The sequence below is a fragment of the Rhincodon typus genome, chromosome 24, assembly GCF_021869965.1.
Source record: "Rhincodon typus isolate 14 chromosome 24, sRhiTyp1.1, whole genome shotgun sequence".
NCBI lineage: Eukaryota > Metazoa > Chordata > Chondrichthyes > Orectolobiformes > Rhincodontidae > Rhincodon > Rhincodon typus.
Genome location: NC_063355.1, coordinates 8,920,720 through 8,940,641, shown reverse-complemented (window position 1 = coordinate 8,940,641; position 19,922 = coordinate 8,920,720). Strand labels below are relative to the sequence as shown.

Sequence of the window (19,922 nt, the reverse complement as noted above, 5' to 3'; positions counted from 1 at the left end):
AGCTACAACACAGCCCTGATCCCGATGACCCAGAAATAATTGTCAACGGGACAGATCCCAACTCGCGAGGCAACGAGCAACTAACACAGCACCGTTCACTGAACACCACAAAGTAAAACAAAACTATATACTACCCACCAGCAGTCGTGCGTGCGAAATGGTCAATTCCTATCTCTTCGGGTCAAATCGGTATCATGTGAGTTCTCATCTGACTCCAGTCGACATGCCTCAGCAACTCGGGGTGAGTGAGTTTCGGCTTTCTATAACAACCAGTATACTTCCGCTTTCCACACTGACCTGTTGAGTTTGGATCGATGGTTTAAAGTACACGGATTTCGTATCTAATATACCTCTATTTGCAATCAGCATTATTAACTTACAACATGTATCTCTGGGAACTGTTGTGTGACGCAGTGTACAGCATGTATAATGGGTATTTATATTTATTCACGGGACTTGGCTCCCGCTATTAATTAAAACCAGCATTTGTTGCCCTCCCTAAATATCCATACGAGCAGTTACGAATCAACCACAGTGCGGTGGATCTGGAGTTACATGTAGGCCAGACCCGACAAAGACGGCAGATTTCCTTCCCTAAAGGACAGAATGGGAATAAAATGCGTTTTTTTTTCAAAAAAAAGACAATCAGTATAATAGTTTCCACTACTGAGGCTAGCTTACACTTCTAGAGTTTTGAAAAAATTAATGGAATTTTAAATTACACTAACTACGATGGTGGATTTGAACCATGGCCCACAGTATAAATCTGCACATCCAGGGTACTAGTCCATTTCAGTAGTGTAAACTGGACTACACCACCAATTTCGCCCTTTTAGATGCTCTATAACTATGATCTTGACATTGAATAATAACCATTGCTGAACCCCCACACTATTAGTATCTCAGGGGTTACCACTGGTCAGAAACTGAACTGATCAGCCATATAATTACAAGATCACATCCAGAGGCAACTCACCTTTTGAGTCCCCAGCACCTATTCACTCTACAAGGCACAAGATAGGAGTGATTTAGAGCACTCCCCACTTATCTTGATGTGTACAGATATAATAACACTGAAGAACTCAAAACCATCCAGGATAAAGCAGCTTACTTAAATGAACACCCAAGGCATCACCTTAAGCAATCCCTCTTTCCAACAGTAGCAACAGTGTGTACCATCTACATGATGCACTGCAGCAAGCTGCCTTCTGCTACGCTTTGTAAAGTTGTGAATGTCACCATCTAGAAGGAGCAGAGAGACAGATGCATGGAAGTGCCATCAATAACACAAGTGTGGGGCATGAGCGTTCAGTGGCGACTGACTTGCCACCCCCATTACTGTGAAAACTGACTAGACTGTGTTCCAAACAGCTGGTGGCTGAGCTTCTTCTCTACAGCAAATTTAGAAAGTGGAATCCCACCTCACAATATCAGGGGCCAACAGATTCTGGGTACTAAATATCTTCAGTCAAAGCCTAGTACTCTTGGGATCCATGTCAAGATGGTAAGTAGTTTTTTTTTGCTTTTTGCAGAGTACAAATTGGGACAGGGTCAGATGCAAGGACAGGAAATGGCTTTCATGGTACATCCCTTATCCCCATCTATGTCTCTGATTGAATTCAAAATGGGACAAATGGAGCTCCCCCTAAAACCTGGCTGACAGATCACACTGTTTTCCCACTCAGGAAATCAGCTGCTTTTCCTTCTTGCCGGAAGGCAGATAATTTGATGCAATGGTGAGTTGAGGCCCTTAAGTGGCTACTAATTGACTACTTAAGGTCCTTAATTGCTGGCAAATCAAGAAACTCCCCAATGGATCTTCGCTCTCTCAGCACTTAAGTGATGAGAGGGATAAATATCACTCCAGAGCCAACTTGACCAATTATTTTGCCTTCTTGTCACCTCTCTTACCAGCTCCAGTGAGGGACAAATTCTGCTGAACTGAAATATCGGCTGATTCTACACAGCAGATCAGCTGAACTTAAGATACCAGTGAGAATGGAGGTCAAGTTTACTATAAACTGGAGATGTGAAGAAATGTAACTGTATTTCCTCTGCTGAGCCACAAACTGGAAATGTTATAATGCACCCTGCCTGTTGAGTAGTCCTGTTACTCAAACTTCTACCTTCTTTATATATTCTTTAGGGCACATGCCCAGAGTGTACACTTAACACATCTATGATTATCCAAGTGGGCATTCAGCAAACACAGTGATACCCCCCTTCTAGTGGTTACCCACTATTACAATGCGCATTGTCTGTTATTGACCTACCACACAGTTTGAAATGAGTGGCAGGGAGTAGGAATGGCACTGATTGTATTTGACTATCTGCCATTAGGGAGAGAAGGCAGGATTACCAACTTGGGAAAAATCACTTTCCTGTCCATTCCCAACATCCACAGATGCTCACTTATCAGCAGGGAATCACTGGATAGCAATCGGAAAGAGGAAATTAAAGCAATAAAACAAGAGAATCTAAGGGAAGAGGTCACTGGGCAGAGCTGAACTCAACCAGTTAAATACTTCCTTCCTGTCAACATCCATTATGAAAAGATTGATCATTTTCGGAGCAGGTCATTGCATACTTCATGCACTCACTGATTTCCCCCAGGTTTTCATTAAGTGCAGCATCAAATCCAGGGGTAGGAAATAGTGATTGTGTGATAATATAGATTGCATATGCTAGCTAAATAAACGTGCACTCAATTTCAGCAGGTCACTTTGGTTAGCTCCTTCCTGCGTGGTAGGTGAATAACAGAGAATGCGCATTGTAACAGTGGGTGACCTCTAAAGGGGGTATCACAGTGTTTGCTGAGTCCCCACTTTGATAATCACAATTTGTTAACTGTATGCCCTGGGCATGTGACCTGAAGAATGTACTAAATGAGGTGGAAGCAGATCCCTTCTCTCATTTCCATAAGTTTGAGTAACAGGACTACTCAACAGACAGGGTGCATTATAACATTCCCAGTTTGTATTTCCTCTGCTGAGCCACAATTATAGCTCTTCTCGTCTTTAATATTTAAAAAAAAACTTGACCTCCATTCTAACTGCTATCTTAAGTTTAAACTTCAACAAATATAACAGGGACAACTGTCTGATTTGTTTTTTGCACTGCTAGTGGGGCATCTTCTTAACCAGGATCATAGGATTCAGTTGCACAGCACAGATTGGTTCCCATCCATATTAACTGTAACATCACACACATCCCAAATTTCTAACAAGTGCTACCATCTAATGAGGCTTTCTGTAGGCAAGTTGGAAAAATTATCCTCAATATAAAGACAAATAGGGGGACCTGAAATCTTTAAACCCAAACTGATTTAAAGAAGTGAATGTAAATATCAATACCATTACTCAACATTACAGCAGGAGATCTCTGTATACTTAGCCTGCTACCTCTGTACTTTATGCTTTAGAATCAATGCACAGAGAAACCAATTAGGTAGTTTCTGTCTTCACAAATGTCAAATCACTGCTGATGACACCAGTCTATTGGCAATATTCTGCATGCATATATGGAAGTACAATGTATGTCAGTAGAATTCAATCACAAACAAACTTTTCTGTGCTTAGGTCAAATTATATCTTGAAGAGTGTTTAGTCTGGTCATCAAGACATGTGGGAAATATTCAAGAACTGGAGGTCGTAGAAGGGGCATGAGACTGACTGATAGTCTTTTAAATTTGAGCTGTGAAGTCATATTTTTTCCAGGAGGAATTTATGTTTTACAGCCCTGAGAAAAGGCATTTTGAACTATCTAATCTAGAAAGAAAATAGTTAATGTGATAGCCAATTTAAACACAGTGAGGATCCATAAAACAGCAGTGTAGTAATGACTATAATGATAATCTGTTTTATTTAATGATGATGGTTGAGGGATTGTTGGCTGGGACACCGCAGAGATATCTCCTGCTCCTCTTCTTCAAAAAATTGCCTACTGATTTTTCTATGTGCACTGAAAGGTAAAGTGGACTTCAGTTTAAGGTCTCATCCAAAAGAGTGTGGTTCTGACAATGGCAGCAAATTTTTAATACTAGAATAGCAGCCTAGATTTCTGTAGAGGTGTAGATGATGCAGCGAAAGTGGAAAAGAAAAATCTGGAAAACTGAGGGCCACAATGTCAAGTTAATTAGTGATAAATTTAGGATTGTCTTCACATGAGAGTTGACCAACAAATGGAATGGCCTCGCAGATAGTCACAGAATATTTTAAATCAATTTCGAAGCAGGGCAGAGGAGCTCTTCCTGGTGTCATCGTTAATTTTGTCCTTCATCCAACATCACTAACGGTGGAATCTTATTGAGGTCTGGACCATGTGGGTTATGGTGAGATGTGTGGCAGAATTAGGCCACAAGTACAGTGAAGCCCATCTTGAAAGTGAGATCATCTCACTTCAGGTTTTTATTCTTTTCACAAGAGGCATGGAGATTCACCTAGGCAGTGGATGAGATGTCAATTAATACTCATACTGATTTGTGAAATGCCATGTAAATGCCTCAACTCACTTCATTAATATTCAGACTCCCATCTTGGCAAACTTACTAAACAAACTTGATGTTGGGAAAACTTGGCAAAGGAGACCAGAGAAAGAACCTGGCAGGTTTGGCTCAATGCTTGCTCTTAACAATCTCAATGTTGAAAACCAGGCATTAACATTTCAGGACACACTTCGTAGGCACCAACCACGTGCACCCCGCATCCATGAACATTGGCATCTGACACGTACTATACTGTAAGAACCCTCATAGCATACGTACAATTCATTTACAGATCACTTCTGCACTTTAGTACTGTTTTGTGGACTGCATTGGCAACGATCATTATAATGTTGAATCAAGGACACTGTACCCTCAGGAATACACACTCAGCTCGTGGACTGGACCAGACTGCATCACTCTGATCCTACTTGGATGGTCATAGCATCCCTGCCTTGCATCGCCTTTTTGTGCTTCACCCTGTTAGCCAGATACCAGGTTCATATTACAGCTGCCTTGCCATTTAGCACAGACAAAGCCAGGAAGCTTGACAGACTTGTCACAAGGTCTCAGTCTTGTCAAGGGGGTAACCTTCATTCAGAGGATCCCAGCATAGTATGCAATGGGAATCATCCGAGACCAATCTAGGTCCTGCTCCGGGCTGTCAGTATCCTCTAATGTGTTGTTTTCAACCTGGAATGAGAGAGAGAGGCAGTTATTATGGGAGATGAAAGTTACTTTTGGTGCAGGTAGGGAGGTGTCCCAAGTCAGTGAGTAGTCATGGAAAAATATAATTTTGTAGACTGTGGTTGAAAGAAATGAACATATGAATTGGGAGAAATAGGCCACTTGGCACTTTGAGTTTGCTCCATCATTCAGCAAGATCATGGCTGCTTTTTAATTAATTCATATTTCCTGCCTATCCCCGATAACCATTCACTTCCTTGCTGATCAAGTATTTATCTATCTCTGCCTTTAAAAGTTTCAAAGATACTTACTTTTGAGGAAGAGCATTGCAAAGATTTAAAACCCTCTGAGGAAACAAAAATCTCATCTGACTTAAATGGGCAACCCCTTATTTTTAAACAGTGACCCTTATCTAGATTCTTTCACAAGTGGAAACACACTCTCCCCAAATACCTTGTTGATGATCTTGTACGTTTCAATTAATTTTCTCCTTTCTCTTCTAAACTCCAGTGGATAACAAGCCTAGTCTGAGCAACCCTTCCTCAAAATTTTCTGTCCATTCCAGTTATTAGCCAAGTAAACCTTCTCTGAATTACTTCCAATGCATTTTCATTCTTCAAAATAAGGACACCAATACTATATATACACTGTACTCTAGATGTGTTCTTAGTAATACCCTCTAATGTAAATATACCTATCCTATGTTTTTATCCAATTCATCTTGTAATAAATGATATTCTGTTAACTTTCTTTATTACTCGCTGTACCTGCATACTGACCTATTGCAACTCATACAAAAGGACAGCTAGATCCTTCAGAATCTAGAGGTTCTACAACCTGCCACCATTTAGATAACATGCTTTTTTTTCCTTCAGGCCAAATTGGACAATTTCACATTTTCCCACATTATAATCCATTTGCCAGATCTTTGCCAACACAGTTATCTGAATTTCATTGTAAAGCCCTTATGTTCTTTTCACAACCTGCACTCCTAACTGCTTTTTGTCACTAGCAAATTTAACAACCAGAAATAATCCAACCCATCGTTATAAATTGAAATTCTTGCCTTGTCTGCTTGGATAATGGGGCTCTTTGGCTTTCAGTTGCAGGAAACACCTCATTGCCAGTCTCACATAATTCTTAACTTACTTGCTAATGCCCAAGTTGTTCAGAGGCTGGGAAGATTCCACATTGTTTCCTTAGGACAGCAACAGCAGGGATTTTAGTTGGAATGCAAGAAAATTAATGTGCATTTGATTTAATGGATTAATTAAATTAGTTTCTGGATATAAAAAAAACTGGTTTTAAAAATAAAAGTCAAAGCAGTTGACGATGACCTTTTTAATTCATCCCGAATTTTCTTTTGCTTAAGAAAACATTAAGCTATACAGGGAGATTAAGGAATGACAAGCAATCAAAACTCCAGTGTAGCAGAGATAAGATCCAGAGTAAGAACTCTCTCTGTGCAACATCATCTTGGAGGAAATTTCATCCATATGCTGGGCTTGGTAAAATCATAAATAATCTAATGGAGTGATAGATCTGTAGCACAGAAAAAGGCCCTTCTGCACATTTCAACTGGCACAGAAACAAACAACCACCTAACTATTCTTATTCCATTTTCCTGTACTAAGCCCATAGCCTTATAACGCCTTGGTATTGCAAGTGCACATCTAAATACTTAAATGTTATGAGGGTTTCTGCCTCTGTCACCCTTACACACAGTGAGTTCCAGATTCCCACCACCCTCTGGTTAAAAAGTTTTTTTCCTTCCATCTCCTGCCCCTTTTAAGTTTATGCCTTATAGTCGTTAATTCTGAAATAATTCCAGAGGCTGGTATCCAGTCATCCTTTGTTTACACACGGAAAGTTCTTGACACTAGGCCAGCTCCGAGTATCAAAATGCCAGACACTTTTTTTTAAATCTGTCAGGCAGGGCTCCCTGATTGGGCTGTTAATATGATCCAATCAGGGAACTTATTCTATGAGGAGCACCTGTCTGACCTCATTACAATCACTACAGATTCCCTTGACCAAGGGGAAAGGTTTTGTCCTGTCTACCCTATCAATGCTCTTCATACTTTTACACATTTCAAACATGTCCCCCCTCAATCTGATCAGTTCTTCTCCCACAAAGTAAGTTTTATTAACAAATGCCTAAATTAATAATTCAGAATTTGTATTAGTTGAAGGCATATAGGAAGAGATGTAAATATATTTAGGGTTGAGAGCAGGAGAAACTTCTTTACACAGAGTGGTTGAAGTTGTTGACTCCACTGTTACAGCAAGTTTTTAACAATTAGAAATATTTAGACATGGTGTCATAGGCGAGGCCAGCACTTATTGCTCAGAGGGCAATTTGGAGTCAGCCACATTGCTGTGTGCCTGGAGTCACATGGAGGTCAAACCAGGCAAGGACGTCAGATTACCTTCACAAAGACATCAGCTGTTAACCACGTAATTCCCTTAAAATGTGGAGGGACTTTAAGAGGACAAAAAAAATGTCATGGAGACTGCCTATCTTTGGTGCAATCCCATGGCAACCCTCTGACTAACAAGAACCAGCCTGCCTCATCTGAAAACAAAGATTGATAGGTAACTGTTCTTAATGCATCTCTGTGCCAGTGTTGATCCCTTCTCATGCTGAATAAAATAATAATGGTTTACAGTTTAACTAGGTCAAGCACACAAAGAAAATTTGCACTCCAGATGTCTGAGCATGATTGATTTGGTTTGTTGTAAAAATATACTTTATTCACAAAACATTTAAAAATATATTCCTAAAGATTTCAAATTGGACATTGCAGAAATTGCAATAAAATAAAACTGGTCTCCACTGAAGATGTTGCACGCTTAGGTGCTTCCATCTACTTGCAACATTTATTAGATGCATTCAATGACAATCATAGTCCTGTATACACATTTAGCGACAGGCATACAGATTGAGTGGTTCTGTAAGTCACCAATCTTTTGGTGTACTATGGTGGAAAGGCTTTTCCCGATTGTGACTTTGCAGTGTGCTTGAGTTTTGGCCTGTTTCGCTGTGTTAACGTACATCTTTTAAGAACTGCACTAATATCATGAATGGACCTCATCCTCTTTGTATCCTGTGTGCAGTCTACAGAGTTCTGAAAATGGGTCACTAGACTCTAAACATTAACACTGTTTTCTGTTCACAGATGCTGCCAGACCCACTGATTTTCTCCAGCAATTTCTGTTTGTTTTTTGCAGTCTAGGATTGTGTATGTTGATGGGATCTTAACAGACATTGCTAAATTTCAAGGGTCCTGGTGTTACACAACCTCCTTGACTCTGAGACACAAATGTCAGGCACAAAGATGAAAAGTCATTGTTAATCCTCAGTACTATTCAGTCGCTCCTTATACAATTCCACTTGTATTTCCTGACACTAAGGAAAATTCCTGTCTTCCGATTGTCCCCTTCATTCTACATAGGGCCAGAACATAGTGGAAAAAGAACAGTTTGTTAATGATCCATGCCATTATTAATGGGCAAATCAACCAGTAAGTAAGTTCAGGGAATTAAGAAATACATGAGTACAAATCACCAGAATTTGCTGGCCAATATCTGCCACCTTACTACCTGTTTTGCATTAACAATATCTTGGTAGCCCTTTTAAAAGTTTTTTTTGTCTTTGAAACATTAAATTGTACATTAGACTCAATATAGAAAGTTGAGTTAGATAATTAACAACACAAGATTTTTTTTAACATGATTAATGTAATGCCAGTTAACCTCCCTGGCCCAAAATGGGTGCAGTTGTGGAGTCTTATTCCTTCAGGTGGTTAAATTATGCTTTGGAGATTTACAAAATATGAAACTTTATAATACTTTTGTTACTGTTCCTTAGTTTTCTAGCTCTTTGTTTTTCTTTGTGTTTGGTTTGACACTAATTCACCTTCCTTTTTATTTATTAAATCTATTTGGTAAAGGAGACAGCTGGTCCACTGTTCACAGACTCCATATCCTTGCTGTCACTGCACCTTTCAATGACAATTTTTGAGCTAAGAATTCAGAGAACTCTCAAACAGTACATGCTGCAAATGGTCCGTTCCACATTTGATTCATTAATTCAACATGCTGAAGTCTGGCACGTTATGCAGATTTATCTCTATAAGATCTAGATCAAGTTTAATCATATTTAAGCATTTACAGGCACCCCGTATCCCTTTAAGTAATTTCCTTCCTCTGAAATAAATGTGCACTGTAATAGCAAAAAAAACTCAAATTTCCTTTTGGTTTCCTTCCTTTCTGTTTATTCCTTTCCTCTGAGACAACAATATTGTGCAGGGCTATTTGTGCCAAATTGATTTTGTTTCAACTGTGAATAGTAGTTAAAGGAACAGTCACGCAAAAAGCAAGAGCATTGGATCCTAAAATCAGCACTAGCTAACTAGTTGTTCCGAGGTTTAGCAGCATATTAGATTCCCTTAGATTCTGCAGTACAATAAATGACATCATTTAAACAACAAGTTGGCATTCAACTGTCTCAGTTATTCTGCACCAGTGCCCTCCACACTGATATAATAGGTACTGTCATAAATAAGTTTTGTGAAATTAAAACTTTCACTAATAATATTCAGTCCTGCCTTTCTTTCCACACATCAGAATATTACCCACTCTCTTTTCCACACTGCCATCACACTTTTCACTGAAAAAATACTACACAACCCTAATTTTTCTCTACTTGATTTAATTTATCAGTTACTTATTTCTACTTACTTAGTCTCTGTAGTCATTAAAACCATTTATTACTATTAGCACCACATCCCTCACTCTCATCAAACTCCAAAGTTCAGTGTTAAAGACAATCTGGAACTCTGGCTTGGTAGCCTGATCTGGTTCACTTGTGTTCAGCAGTAAGGTGATGGTTCATGTTTGGAATAATTGTACCATGCTGTACCTGGTCTGATGTACTTGAGGTATGGCTGACCCATATTCTGTGATAATCATACGTGGTCTATTTCTCGGTTCTAGGAAAATCAATGTCATCCTGTTTGTCCGGAATGTCCCTTCAGGTGCACAGACAATGCAAGATCATAGTGGATCTGTTCTTCTGATGACCATGATTTTTGGCTTCCAGATCCTTAAGCAGAACTTCTGCGCTGGCCTTAAGGCTGACAGAGTTTTCACCCTATGTTTAGAGTTGTACCATTTCTGCTGCTTTTTGCAGTGTATTTCCTCATTAGACGTTATATTTGTTCTCAGAATTGTGCCCCGAAACTGGTACATCTGTTTTTATCCTCCTTCCCATTAACAATTTTGCTGGCAAATACTTATTATTCAATGATGTTGTCTCTAACTGTTTGGAGCCAAATCCCGGTCTGGATTCTTACGCATCAGTGACTTCACAGTTTTTAAGTTCACCTTCTGTGTTTCTGTTGGACTGAGGATGGAGTGGAGAACTTATCAGCTGGTTGTTGCCTACCTGCAATCCTCATTCATGATTAAGGCATATTGTCTAATAGCAGTTTTTCTGGGAAAGCATGTATTGAAAAGATTCTTTTCAGTATTCTGATAAGAGTCTGCTGCAGGCAAATGAAGTCTTCCCACTTCAATCCATCTTGAATAATAGTCGACGAGAGCTAAATACATCTTCCCTCTAAAGCCAAATAAATCTTTGCTAGGCTTTTCCTTGGCCTTTCCAGAAATCTTGATTAGATAATTTATTCTGCAGGCATTTGGTTGTGTATGACACATTAGGCATGTAATCCTAATATAATCCTGTATGTCCTTTGGAAAATAACAACCAAAAGAACTGTGGATGATATAAATTAGGAACAGAAACAGAAGTTGCTGGAAAAGCTCAGCAGGTCTGGTAGCATCTGTGAAGAAAAATCAAAGTTAACGTTTAGGGTCCGGTAACCTTTCCTCAGAACCGAGGAAGGGTCACCGGACCCGAAACGTTAACTCTGATTTTTCTTCACATATGCTGCCAGACCTGCTGAGCTTTTCCAGCAACTTCTGCTTTTATGCCTTTGGAAATTCCTGGTCATCATACTGCTTTGTTCTTGCTGAGAAATTCCTGATGACTAGATGTCTCCTGTGAAGTTTCTGAAAGATTTCTCTTCATACCAACTTTGGTATGACCGTCCTATGGTCGTACGCCAATAAGTCTTCCATTATTTTCAAGTGTTGTTTTTGCTCATGGTACCTTTCCACTTTTTGGTCTCCTGAACTATATTTGAAACACTTTATACACTGTATGGTTACAAAGTTGGGTAGAGTAATTGTGAGGTGGAAGGCAGGAAGCTAAATTGTGCTTTGTTTGTACTTAGCAATTTAAAAAAAGTCTGTAAGTAGCAGCTGTCGTTGCCCGTACAGGGAGCCTCAAAAAGTGAAACAAGTATATCAACAAAGCCTTACAGGTGGCAGGCAAAACAACAGTCTTGTTTTGATGTTGTGACGAGTTTGAATTTGGCCAATTAATTTAAAACCAAACTCTAACTCAAAGCCAATTGAATTTAAATCTGATGGTGTTGACAAGCTGAAACCAATCATATTATAAGAATTTGATTATGTCATTATGGGTACATAAGACAAGGGCATTTGGAAAATCGAAGACAGATAACTGCCACCCGCCAGAGTTAGCATCATTCTGCTCTCAGGGAAAACCCATCCAATTAATCAAAGGTACCATGGTATTTTAGCTCAAGGTCCTTACAGGAGAAATTACAGCAGAATTAATGGAAGAAAGGTGTTTGTGAAGAGATGGGAGATGACAGAATATTCCAGAACAGTCTGTGTGAATTTGGAGAGATTAAGTTATAGTTTATTGCTTCTTATTAATTGGGTTTATGTTACTGGGACTTGTCTTTATTTAAACAGCATAGTAGAATTTAGACCAGTTAGGGAGTAGTTAGTAGTCTAACATGTAATTGTCAGTTTGTTAATAATTTTGTTAATTTGTTCATTGTTGGGTTAAATAAATAAAATTGTTTCTTGTTACTTGTAGAGATCAGGGATTTTCTTTCTTTTAACCACTCTTTTTACAGATTACAAGGGGAAAGGCAAGCTTTTGCTTTTGGGGTAATTATTAGAAGGGAACCTCTAATCCCATCATGGCAGATTGGGGCTTGTGTTTTAGTTTAATTATCAGACAGGTTCGGCCATTCCCAGTTGTAACAGTACTGAGGAAAACTCTTGAAAGCAGAGCTGTCTGACTTTTGTGCACTCCTTGTCAGATTTATTAGCTGCAGGAATTTGTCTGAGTTTTACTTCAATTGCTAGTGGAATGCTGGTTATTGTAGTAGAATAAGACTCTACTCTGATAGGGCCTCAGTGTGGTTGTTGGAACTGTCTTCCCCGCCACTGAGTTCTTGTTGGGGTTCTTTGCGCTACCAAGCACACAGCAATATGGTTTTCCTGTGTCACTTATCCCCTAATAGGGTGGAAAACCGAGAGACAGGATGAGCCTATGTTACAGCTTGGAGACCACCTAATGGACAACTGGAGGATCATCACTTAAGGTGTCTTGGCATTCATTGGAAGTGATACAAGCATCTGTAAAAGGTGCTTGCAACTTCTCATACAACTAAAATGAGCTGTCACCCGTACTTGATAAGATCAGCAGCAAATGAAATGCTAACCCACCTCAGATTATTGGAATACTGGAGGACAATAGTGCGCAGGACAACTTGGAGAGCAGAAAAAGATTGGCAGCCAGCTGTAATCTATTTACATGGATGCCTCCATTGAAGGAGATAGAAATATCAGTAAGTGACTGATTTGAGTTTGATTACATTCAGATGACCAACACGTAGATGGAAAATGGTAATACAGTCTTCCAAGACATTTCGCAGAACAAGGCATTCCCTGAAAGGGTTAAAGGCTCACAACACTGCGTAAACAATCCCATTCAATGGTAGCAACCCAGAGATAACGTTCAACGTTACAATGTTGGTGAACTTTCTTGAAGTATGGGTGTCTTTCAACAGGATATATATATAATGGGACATGCCAACTCAAATAGCTAAAGAAATTTTGTGGAGGTTGACGCAATGTTGCCAATGGATACCTCGTCACTAGTGGAACCCAACTAAATTACTTAATAAGAAAATCAACCCCTAGAGTGTCCTTACTGGTGTTTCTTTTTATGCTATTAAGGACAGACCAGGCACTGTGAACATTATGGTTCCTATTTGTTGATTGTGTGAGGCACAGATTGAGTAGGTCTTTTTTATAGTGTCCTTTAGTCTATGGACATAGAAATGCTGCCACAGGAAATTCAGATACCATTGCCGGTATCATTTCTGATACCACTAGGCGAAGAAGATAGACTGATCATCATCTAATTAGTCTACTAATTGTTAGCTCACATCATGACACAGGTGATGTGAACACCCTTGTTCGGAAACTGATGTAGTCAAGCAGGTGCCAATGTCCAGAGGAAAGGTTGTGCGATGTTGTTTATTGAGAGAGACAAAGACAGGACCACAAGTCGGGAGTAGCAAAGAAAGTCTGAGCTGGCCTGTTAAAGCAGCAAGGTAAGGTGTGAGCAGTTTGAATCTGGAGCAGGAAGTAGAAAATTGGAGCCATTCAGTTAAAGCAGCAGGGCAGGGGAGACCAGGTTCTAGATCATCATGACAAGAATTAAGAGTAGGGCCATCACAGATCAAGCGTCTGTTTTGGCATCACCGTGTCTATGCTGATTTTTACTGGGGTTGACTGATATGGAATATCCTCTTTGCTTCAACACCAACCCAAACATAAGCAGGACTGTAGGCTGATAGGAATGGGGAAGTGAGGAGATAGGTAAGTTTAACAACGTGTGTTAGTCCCTGTCCTCCACACTGATGCCTGCTGTCTACCTCTGCTATTGGTCAAAGATATTGCTTCACTAGTATTGTATGTTATTTGGTGTGCAATGGCCATCTCACATTAAAAGAATCCATGCACACACATCTACTCCTTCAAAATGAAATTTTCAGGGTCCAGATGTTCCAGGTCCAATAGACAATGTAAGCAGTGACTGGTCTGAAATGCTGACTGCTATCGTAGCCTTGGAACCCTAGTGCAATAACATTGACATCACTATCCTGCGTGAGGTACGGTGGACAGGTGCATGTCAGCTCAAAGAACAAGATGGCAGATGCACCTTTTTCTGGAAAAGTAAATCTGAGAAAGGAAAGAGACTCCACAGGGTTCTCTCAGCCAGTCTCCTTTGAACTAAGGAAGTGCCTCAATCATCTTGGGTCACCCTAACCCAGAAGCATCAGTCAATGTGTATGCCCCAACTTTAGAAGCAATGGATGTGGCCAAAAGGAATTCTACTCCAGCCTTGTTCAGTCTTCAGTGTGTATCCAAAAGGTAGTCAGGCTGATTCTCCTTTGGTAATATCAAAGCCAGAACTGGGAGGGCCACAAAACTCTGGAATGGTGTATTAGGAAGGCAAACACCAGAGTCATCCTTCTGACAAAGTGCCTAGAGCATAGCCTGGATTTCCCTCATTAGAATAGGTTACTGCACATAACTGGTTCAAAAGCACTTTGGAAAGAAAGAAATCAGGATATCCCATTCCTAGGGTGTGGCCATTATTGGCTGAACAAACATTGTTGCCCTTCACCAGCTGTCCTTGAAAAGGCAATGATGGTGCTAATCTGCCTGTTTGAACTGCTGGAGTCCATTTAGTGTAGGTACCCCTATAATGCTTTTAGGTAGGCATTTCCAGGATTTTGATTGTGATGGGGAAGGAATAGTGATTATATTTCCAATTTAAGATAGTGAGTGGCTTGGAGGAGAATTTGTAAGTGGTGGTGTTTTCATGCACTGCCTGCCCTTGTCCTTCTAGATGATACTGCCATGGATTTAGAAGGTGCTGTCGTAGAAACATTGAATTTATGCAGTGAAATGCATTATATAAATGAAAGCCTTTACTATTCAGCTCAAGATGAATGTTTTCCAAAATTACCTGCTTTGGATTTACTGACATAAGTAATTTTGGTAAACGGAAAAACCAGGCCCATTAAAGGAACCTTAATGAAACCACACAACAGAATTTTTGGTGCACCTTACTACCCTGCAGCCCATAAAAGTTGTGGTGGTAAATTAAATAATTGTGGACTGCCATTAGTGAACTTCGTTGCATGCTTAGCTTTTTGATATTTAAACAGAACACTAATTTTCACTTTTCTTGGTTTTAAAATAAAACAAAGACTTAATTAATAAAACTAGCGTTCACTAAGTGGCTTAAATTTTAAAAACGGGTTTCAATAAATTTGCACTGGTTTAAAATAAAGCAGGTATTTCATCAGATTGACTGACTTTTGAAGAAAAGAACGTTTCTCCCTCCATACACTGAGCTGTTGGGGCTCCTAAGTTTTTCATTTTTTTAAATATAAAACTTAATTTTAAAGCTCATTGCACACAAAATAAGGCAGATGGTCAAAACCCAGACCAGCGGCCATTGTCAATGCCATCAATGATATAACTGTGATACCTGTTACCTGTAACGCCGTCATGCCCCGATGTTGGCCTTTCTGTCCCAAACAAAGACGGCAATTTAAGAGGCCTGCTGGTTTGCTCTTGCGCATGCGTGCGGCGTCCGGTCGTGGGCAGCGTCTGTGTTCATTCCGGCGGTGACGTCATGACGTCGACGATAAGGCGAAAACGGTGAGAGAAATCGAGCACGCAAAGGAACGTGACGGGACTTTACATGTCTAGGTAGGTAAACAAAGTGAGCGAGGGAGTGAGGAGGATCTGAAAACTGATTTGGAGGGGGGGGAGATCCCGGCGAAGCGATTGCGTGGTGGTAAGAGGGTGTGTCGGGCTCGCCTAGTTGACCGTTAAGCCCTCGCGCCAGCTTCAGGGAGTAGGAGCTGCTCGCGCGGGAGCCGGGGTCGTTGCTGCCCGCGCTCGCCGCCGTCCTCCTGCAGCTCCATCGCTTTTCCTCAGTTGTCCACCTTGTCCTCTGACATGGCCTACGGTGCGTAGGTACAGTATGCACATATGTGCGAGCAGTCGGTCCATTATCAGCAATGCAGCAAACGCGCATAATTAACGTGGACTAACAACGATCTGTAACATTTTGTTCTATGCGCCTCACGCATCGACTGCTGCGAATTTTCATCCGTTATCGGTGCATTTCTGAGAAATCTGCCCTCGGTCATTTTCTGGCGCACCTATGCAAAGCCTAATTTACTCCCAGCGATATGAGAGGCCGGGATTTTGTGCCAGAAGTATTTTGGCACACTGCCACTTGATATAGCAGCTGAAGCTGTAATTTTCTGTTTATGCAAACCGGGATGGTTTGTTGCAATGTCCTCCAGTCAGAACACCAGAAGGGTAATAGCCGAAACGTTGACTGCTCCTTTCCTCCAGATGCTGCCTTGGCCTGCTGCGTTCTTCTAGCCTCCGGTTTGACCACCTTGGATTTCAGCAGCTGCAGTGTTTTGTTTTTTGTGTGTGTAGTGTCTAACAGAATTAGATGCTGTTGCATCTGCTGTGACATCGTAAAGGTGAGAAACGTCTAGAAGTTTCCGGAACAGGACAAAGTTCAAACGCCAGGCGGCGTCCACAGTGCGAATACGCCCATTTTTAAAAGTAGTTTAAAAGCCTGTCTGATGCCGTAGGTACAGCAAATTTTTAAATTAAATCCCATTTGACGATCTTTAAACCGTTTTCTTGACGCTTTGATCCAGGGAGGACCATGTTATAGATTAGTCGTGCTTATGTAGGGTAAATTGTGTTGAAATTCATGCGCATAATGTAGCCTCGTCTTTCAGAACATAAAGTTTGTTATGTTCCGCATTTTTAAAAACATCTAATCAACCTGTTTTTTTTAAAAAAAGTTATAACCCCCCTGGAGCAGGTGGGACTTGAACACCGGCCTTTTGGACCAAGGGTGGGAACCCTTGTGTTCTGCAGATACTTGTAATGTTTTAAATGTTTAATGCTAACATTTTTAATGTTTCGCTATGAAGAACAGATCTCAAATGACTGGAAGTTCCATGTTACAGGACTTAAGCCAGATTAATAAACCTATTGAGTATGCTCCGATGTTTTTCTGCACCATCTAGTCCAGTCATACACAAACATCAGGGTTTCAGTTTTAAGGATTGGCTAGGATTGTTTTCACTGAAACGTCGGAGGTTGAGGGGTGGCCATGCAGAGGTTTTATAAAATCATGAGGGGTATAGATAAGGTGTCTTTTCCGTAGGGTGAGGAATTTCAAGACTAGTGGCCATATTTTTAAAGTGAGAGGAGAAAGGACATAATGGTTTGTGTGTGGGATGGACTTCCAGAGAAAGTGGTGGATGAAGATACAGTTACAACATTTAAAAGACATTTGGGTAAGTTCATGAATAAGAAATGTTTGGAGGGATATGGGACTAGTTTAGTTTTGGAGTTATGGTCAGCATGGATTGGTTGGACTGAAGGGTCTTTTTGGTGCCACAGATCTCTATGACCTCAATCGAATTAGGAGCTGGGAAAGGTCATTCGGTCCATCAAACATACTCTGCCATATAATAAGGTCATGGCTGATCTCTTTGTCCACAGTCCTTGATAACTTTTAGTCTCATTCTAGGTAGTGGTCCCCAACCTTTTTGAGCACACCTTTGAATTTAAGTGTAACCCAGGATCTACCGCTTTTTTAAAAAAAGTTATTTTTAGTGCTCCCTAAATCTAAAACTAAGTATAATAATTGTTCAATTTGTCATCTTCTCACCAAGTCTTGGTATGGCACTTGTGACTGCACATTATCTACCAGTGCTTTGAAATCTGGATTATAATTTAAGGATGCTAGTTATATATTGTGTGTGAAGTGGATATCTGCAGTGTAGGTGTGACACTTGTACCTGATTATCTTCATTTCGGGGAATACCTCCACACACTTCTGTGAAACAACAAAGTCGGCTTTTTTAAAAACAAGGGATGGAAATAGATATTTTTCTGAGCCTCCATAAGTCTCAGCCCTTGATCTGACTCTTGATTCATTATCATTTTGCGTTATAATTAACTCCATGTAACTCCATTGCTTTGTAAATCAAACACATTAAGGAATTTTGCAGCAAAACCATCACTGTCTGCTTGAAGTATGGACCTGAGACTAACATGATGATAAGTTCCATTACATTTAAATCCAGAAATCGCCTGTTTTGAGCTCCTCTGCTAACTTCTTCAGGTGTGCATAGATTATTTCTGAGTGAAGCCATTTTTCTTTGCCTGGATTTTATTTCCAGTATTTTCTCCGGACTTAGGAAGTGTTGTCATTTTATTTTTAAATTAGGAAAACCACAGACCCAGTTTTAATTTGAATGCACTTGCAACACTGACCATATGTGCTAAGTCTCTATTCTTTCAATGCAGTTTGCAGTTCTGCTCGTGCACAGTTTTGATGTTATGTTTGTAAAATAACTTGAAGTTGCGCAACCACCTATTGTTTGAAAACTTTTTGCAGTCTTCTTTAATTTAATAAGTTTCAGTTTCAGACTTCAGATCTTAGCCCCTAGACTGAGAGAGAGGAATTGTTGTGAGGAAGTCAGTCATGCCCCACAGGAAGTGGAAGTCTGGTGGGAGAAAGACAAAAAAGAAAAGTCTCTTCAGGACCTTCCTTCCATTTATCTGTCACTAAAATGAGGTGGTTTAGTTCGCTGTAGGCAGAATTAAGTTAGTCAAGTTAGGATTTAAATAAGGTGATGAATGGCTCTTGCTCAAATTGTGTTTACGATCTTAACTTTTTAATATGAGAAAAGTCCACAGTTTTGTTCACAATTGCTTGCTGGTGGATTATACAGTGGTAATTGACAAAAGAGGGGAAATTGGGATAATTTTGCATTAATTAACAAAGGCCTGCAAGGCTGGTGCACATCATGAGTGATGGAAACCAGTTTCTTGATTTTGATTTTCTGAAGCATGTATGTTTTGAATTTGCTGTAGACATCCTAACCGCTTGTGCTGTTTCTCTGAGGGGCAAAAGGGTAAGATGGTGTCTTCAGTTGTTATCTCCTTTAAAAACTGTGCTGGGTTGGTCATTTAATCGGATTCATCAAAAGGCTGCAAGAAGCATTCACAGTACTCCAGGTCCTGCTGTAGAGGCTGTAAGATTTCTTCGGACAAATATTCTACTCTCCTTGCTAGTGTGGAAGCAGTAGTGACATGTTTTGGATTGCAATTATTTCTTCTGTGCTTTTTTTTAAAAGCATTGTATAAAGAGTCAGCAGCCATAGCCATACTGCTTTGATTACTTCTTTGACTGACTGATTTCTTGTTTTTGCACAGATGGCAAGCATGCAATGATGCTTTACCTTCTAATGCTGGTTTTGAAATAAAAAGACTTGAGCTTCCAAAACTCTGCTCAGCCTGTCAACTTTCTTTGTCCGAAGATTTCCCTTGAACAGTATACTACCTTGCATTGTTGTATGGTGTCATTCCAAATTCACCCTTCTACTTATCAATATACTTTACTGGCATATAATGCAAACACTCTTATCTTTTACACTTGTGAACAGAAATTTTTTTCCCATTCTGCATGGAAATTGTTCATTTTTGTTTTCTTTTTAGATGGTCCAGGTTTGTCACTCATTGTTACTTCCCTTTGCAGTTCATAAGTTCAGAAGAGATAGAAACAGGAGTAGGCCATTTGGCCTGTTGAGGCCGGTTTGCCATTCATTAAGATCATGGCTGATCTATCCATGGTCTGGGCTCCTCCCACCTGCATTATCCCCATAATCCTTAAACCCCCTACCATGCAAAATTCCATCCATCTGTGCCTTAAATATATTTAATGAAGCTG

The 19,922-nt window shown here is 40.1% G+C and overlaps 2 protein-coding genes across 11 annotated transcripts in view; one reads left to right on the top strand and one right to left on the bottom strand.

The window, feature by feature from the left end:
- tcn2 (transcobalamin II) overlaps positions 1–15,833 on the bottom strand; it is a 64,627-nt gene extending 48,794 nt beyond the window's left edge. Inside the window, exons 1-3 of one of the 6 annotated variants that reach the window (XM_048611317.1) lie at positions 15,627–15,736; positions 4,763–5,173; positions 139–297 (exon numbers count right to left, since the gene is read on the bottom strand). Coding sequence is in view for 1 of the 6 variants with exons in the window: in XM_048611314.1 (XP_048467271.1) it covers positions 15,634–15,720 (87 nt within the window). In the remaining 5 variants the exon portion in view is untranslated. Of the gene's footprint in view, positions 1–138; positions 298–380; positions 2,056–4,762; positions 5,174–15,626 lie in introns of those variants that run through there. The other 5 variants (XM_048611316.1, XM_048611315.1, XM_048611318.1 and 2 more) reach the window with 5 other exon arrangements.
- ccdc117 (coiled-coil domain containing 117) overlaps positions 15,741–19,922 on the top strand; it is a 39,564-nt gene continuing 35,382 nt past the window's right edge. For 2 of the 5 annotated variants that reach the window (XM_020511615.2, XM_048611323.1), the window contains exon 1: positions 15,741–15,850. The gene's annotated coding sequence lies outside the window, so the exon portion shown is untranslated. Of the gene's footprint in view, positions 15,864–15,965; positions 16,121–19,922 lie in introns of those variants that run through there. The other 3 variants (XM_048611322.1, XM_048611320.1, XM_048611321.1) reach the window with 3 other exon arrangements.